The sequence below is a fragment of the Myotis davidii genome, unplaced genomic scaffold (genome assembly GCF_000327345.1).
Source record: "Myotis davidii unplaced genomic scaffold, ASM32734v1 scaffold967, whole genome shotgun sequence".
Taxonomy (NCBI): domain Eukaryota; kingdom Metazoa; phylum Chordata; class Mammalia; order Chiroptera; family Vespertilionidae; genus Myotis; species Myotis davidii.
The window spans coordinates 2,015,182-2,020,401 of record NW_006383014.1 but is presented as its reverse complement, the minus strand read 5'-3'; the positions used below and the strand labels follow the sequence as shown (position 1 = coordinate 2,020,401).

The 5,220-nt window shown below is 36.8% G+C and overlaps 1 protein-coding gene across 2 annotated transcripts in view; it reads right to left on the bottom strand.

Moving 5' to 3' along the window:
• Positions 1-1,084: 1,084 nt before the first annotated feature.
• GIMD1 (GIMAP family P-loop NTPase domain containing 1) overlaps positions 1,085-5,220 on the bottom strand; it is an 18,923-nt gene continuing 14,787 nt past the window's right edge. For both annotated transcript variants that reach the window (XM_006778897.1, XM_006778896.1), the window contains one exon: positions 1,085-1,633. In XM_006778897.1, the coding sequence (XP_006778960.1) occupies positions 1,373-1,633 (261 nt within the window). In that variant the 3' untranslated portion in view covers positions 1,085-1,372. The remainder of the gene's footprint in view (positions 1,634-5,220) is intronic.

The window sequence follows — 5,220 nt, the reverse complement described above, 5'->3', positions numbered from 1 at the left end:
ATCCTGAGCTGTGGCAGGCGGGAAGCTTGGCTTCCTGCTTGCTCCAGTTCCGTGGCCACAACCGGCTGAAAGCAGGTATCTGGGGTTTATTTATCTTCTATAATTGAAACTTTGTTGCCTTCAGTGGAGCTCAGAGCTGGCCACACCATGCAGGAAGCTTGGCTTCCTCCATCACTGGAGCAACCAAGCCTCCTGCTCACTCCAGCTCCGTGGCTGCTGGTCACCATCTTGGTTGGGTTAATTTGCATTTAGTCGCTCTGATTGGCTGGTGGGCGTCACTTAAGGCGTAGTGAAGGTATGGTCAATTTGCATGTTTGTCTTTTATTAGATTAGATAGAGCTCTTCCAATTTGCCAAGCAGGAGGTGTTCAAGAAAAATATATTCAGTGGCACTGTTAAAGTTGGTAAGGCAGACCTGATGATAATACCAAGATAAATATAGGAACCACAATGGGATTTTACAGTGGGGAGATAGATTGGGCCCAGTATGGGAAGTGGGAATTTATAGCCAAGTAGCAGGGGTGGGGATCTGTGGATAGACAGTTACCAAGAGGAAGCTTCAAGGGTCAGGGGAATCTGGCCACATCGACCTAACAGGATCTTTGCCGCAGACAAGCAAGGGTGATCCAACATCACCAGGGGGATAGTAGAGGATGAGAAATCCAATCCAAAAAAGAAGGTAGAGGATTCTTGTTAAACTGACTTAGTTTAAGCATCCTGGTTCTTGCTAAAACTAGATTTTACAAGGCACAGATGGGCCTGGAGAAGTTTCAGGAGCCTTTCTAAAGTTTTGGTTAAACACAGAATCTTTGTGAGAAGTAATCCAATAGAAAAAGTACAACAAATATGAAGAGGCAATTCATAGAAGAGCAAAACTAATGACCAACATGCTTATAAAAAAGTACTTCGATTCAGTAGTAGTCTGGGAAATGGACATTAAGGTAACAGTAAGATATGACTTTGCATTGATCAAATTGTTGTTAGCAATAGGTGTGTAAGATGAAAACACCAATCAAAGACAAGAATATATGTAAAAGGTACTCAAATATTGAAAATCAAGTTTGTGACAACACTTATGGAGTATGTTTGGCTTCTTGCTTTCAGCATTATGTTTAGGCAATTTATTGATACTGTTACATGCAGTTCATTCATTCCCATTACCATATAACATGTTATTGTGTGAAATACCAGTATTTTCTTATCCATGCTACTGTTGATGAACATTTGGGTAATTTCCATAGTGTGTATACCAGTGTACACTTTCACTGTCAGGATATTGGCATTCTCATGGTCCACATCCATTCTAACAAAGACCCTTTTGAAACCAAGTTTCTGGTATTAAAACCCAATATTCTTTTCCTTTTATCTAAATGTTATTTAAAGGTAAGAACTTGGTAGCTATTTTCTCTTATAAATTCCATTATTTTTTCTAAGACTTTTATTCTTTGTTCATTAAGCGAGGTTCCTTTTTTATGCTGGAAAATATATCTGTGCTGAATAGAGTTTAGTAGGGTCAGCAATGTATCAGAGGCCTCGTGTAAGTATTCAGCTTCACTGAACCCAGCCTCTTCTATTTTTTCTGCATGGGTGAAAAGAATGGCAGTATAATTCTTCCAAGCATGTCCCAGAAGCTCCTGAAAGAGAGAAGTTAAATGGTTATTTTCCTTTGACTATATTTATCAGAAACGAACAAAGGAGTTGTTATGGTCCAACATATATAATCAACAAATATCCATGTATATAATTATGTTTCTAAATGTTGATATATGTAATGGGAAGTGAAGAAGGGGTCAGATAATGTAAGCAAATGGAGAGAGAGGTGTGGGCTTTGTAAAAAATAAAGGCTTTATTTTTCCCAGCTGGAGTGGTTCAGTGGTTGAGCTTCAACCCAAGAACCAAGAGGTCACTGGTTCGATTCCCAGACACGACACATGCCCAGGTTGTGGGCTCCATTCTAGTAGGCAGTGTGCAGGAAGCAGCCAATCTATTTCTCTCTCTTCAAGTTTCTCTCTCTCTCCCTTTCTCCCTCTCTCTCTAAAAATCAAGAAAATATTTTAAAAAATAAATTAAATGGCTTTAGTTCTCTATTTTATTTTACTGTTATAATTTATGTATACACATCCTCAAAACTGCATATTACTAATGCTGCAGCTGATACATAGCTGTCCCCTCTTACTTGTGGTTTCACTTTTTGCAGTTTTGGTTACCCCCAGTCAATCCTGGTCCAAAAAGATCTACACCATTCACTTCACTTCATGTCATCATGTAGGCATTGTATCATGTCACATCATCATCATCAGAAGAAGGGCGAGTACAGTACAATATGATAATTAAGAGAGAAAGAGATACCACATTCACATTAATTTTTATTACAGTATATTGTTATAATTGTTCTATTTTATTATTGTTCATTTTTACTGTACCTAATTTACAAATTAAACTTTGTCATAGGTATGTATAGGAAAAAATAGTATGTATAGGGTTTGGTATCCTCTGTGGTTTCAGGTAATCACTGGGGGTCTTGGAGCATATCCCCCAGGGGTAAGAGGGACTACTGTATTTACATTTACAACATTCAGCAATCATTTATATTTGCCTATCTACCTAAATCTATTAGAACCATTGAATTCCTTTCAGTCAATGTATCCTGGCCAAGGAAATTGCCGTATTTTTGTTGTTGTTATTGTTGTTGAATTATGTTATTATCATAGCTAAAAATGTTTTTAAGGATTTACAATTACATAATCTGGTTACATGTCATGGAAAAGCTAAGATCAAAATACATTTGGTAATTTGGAACAACTACAAAATGTTGCTGTGATTCTCATCCTCTTCACTTCACATGCCTAGAATCAAACACAATTTATCAGATGACTTCCTCTAATGTGGTTGAAAAACACTGAAGACTGGTGTTCCTTTGTTTAGTAATCTGTGGAAGTTGGTTATGTAATAAATTCTTGTTTGATTAGTGAAAATAAGCAGAAGGAACAGCATGTGGCAGATTGTTCATGCAATATGAAAGGCATCTAGAAATAACAATTTAACTTTTTTGAATATTTTCAGTTATACGAAATCATGACAATATGACAGTAAAATAACATTCCCTCCATTCCAAACACTCATTATCAAAATATTTCCAAAGCAGCTATAGTTTGTAATAGCCAGAAAAGTAGAAAATGCTTAGGAATAAAAACAGAAGATCTCTAATAATCAGAAGAGGGGAGATCACATAATACTTATGCCAGATATTATTATAAGCACATGAGCTCTTTTGAAAATGTTCTGCTCTGTGAGAAATACTATAATTATTTCCATTATGATATAGAGAAATTGATGCTTAGAGAATACAAACCCATGGAGAGGTATTAGTACAAACTCTGGTTTTTTAAAAAAAATCTTGAAAAAATCAAAAGACAATTTGGGAAACTTCAATGTATATAACAAATATAGGACTAGTATTTATAATATGAAAAAATGACTATAGTGAAAGAATAAAAGGAGGGAGGGAGGGAGGGAAGAAGGCAGGAAGGAAGGAAGGAAAAGAAGGAGGGCAAGAGGAAGGAAGAATCAGGACATATAAATTTAATGTGAAAATACAGGAATTTTGGGACAATATTTTAAAATTAGACACATCTTGAGTCCATGGTTACTCCTAATACAGGCTGACTTTTATCAGAGCTATTTATTTACACATCTTTATAACTTGACTATGAGCTCTTTGAAGACAAGGTCTATGTCTTTATATATAAATCAAAGCCTCTAACACATTGTGAAATCTTAATTAATATATTTTGAATTAATTTGGAATTTGGACCTGCACCATCATCTCAAATATAAGGTTTAGGGTTTTCTTTATTTATTTAGTCTAAATTTTTGAAGCTTAAACTTTGGTACACATAATTATACTTTCCAGTAAAACTTCTCTTTTGTTCTGTAGTTCATTATTGTGGATTTGCCTAGAGGTCCAAAATTTTTCCTCATATCTGTTCAGAATTTGTCTTCACCATAGAATAATTTCTAGTTTAAAAATGCCCTGCTTTCAAGAAAATCTGAATTGAAGTTTCAAGATTAGTACAAGAGAATAATTATTTTTAACAGAAAGATTCTAAAGTTTACACAAGGATTTTTAAAAGCGCTACTTTAATTGGCATATTCTTATGTGCCTTTAAAAAAAATAAATTAGCAAAACTTTGAGTAGCCCAACTTTTAAAGAACATAGTTCTTGTGTAAATTTAAGTATACATGTAATGCCAGTAGCACATTTTAACAATGACATAGCAAAATTAGCAGACCTCTTCAGAGTTTGTCATATATTCAGTACATTTCTCATGGGAGAGGAGTCAGAGAAAACAAAATAAAAGCTGGTGTTATGAGTTGAATTGTGTCTCATATATTGAAATTCTAACCTCCAGATCCTCAGAATGTGACTCTATTTGGAAGTGGGGTTCTTGCATTTGTAATTAGTTAACATAAGGCCATAGGATGGGCTTCTAATCCATTGTGATTTGGTGCCCTTCTAAACCAGAGAAATTTGGGCAAAGACATGAATATAGGGATTTCACCAGGTGAACATAAGGATGGCCATTCATAAGCCAAAGAGAGACTCCTTGGACAGATCTTTTACTCACAGTCCTTAGAAGGAACTAACCCTGCTAACATCTATTTCAGAATTCCAGCCTCCAGAACTGAGAGAAAAATTTCTGTAGCTTCAGCCACTCAGTCAATGGTACTTAGTTATGGCAGCCCTAGCAATTTAATACAAGTGGTTTAAAAAAATTAATGAGGGAAACAAAGATGGCGGCATAGGTAAGCACAGAAATTGCTGCCTCATACAACCACTTCAAAAACACAACTAAAAGACAAAATGGACATCATCCAGAACCACAGGAAGGCTGGCTGAGTGGAAATTCTACAACTAGAAGGAAAGAGAAAAGCACACTGAGACTCAGAGGAGGTGCAGAAGTAAAGTGCAGAGGTACAGAGGCGCACGCCAAAAGGGCTGGCAACTGAGGACGCCGTTGTCTTTTTCAATCGGGAGGGAAACACAAGCTCCCGAGGGCTCTGAAGTCCAGTTCCGGGAGAGTCTCTGGGGACCCGAACTCATACAAGGAGAAATCGGACTGTCTGTCATGGGGTGGAACTCTAGGGCAGCTTTCTCTCAGAGCTGCTTGCAGCAATTACTGGGACACTGAGACCCGGGGCCTCTTAGGGCATGGCTGCG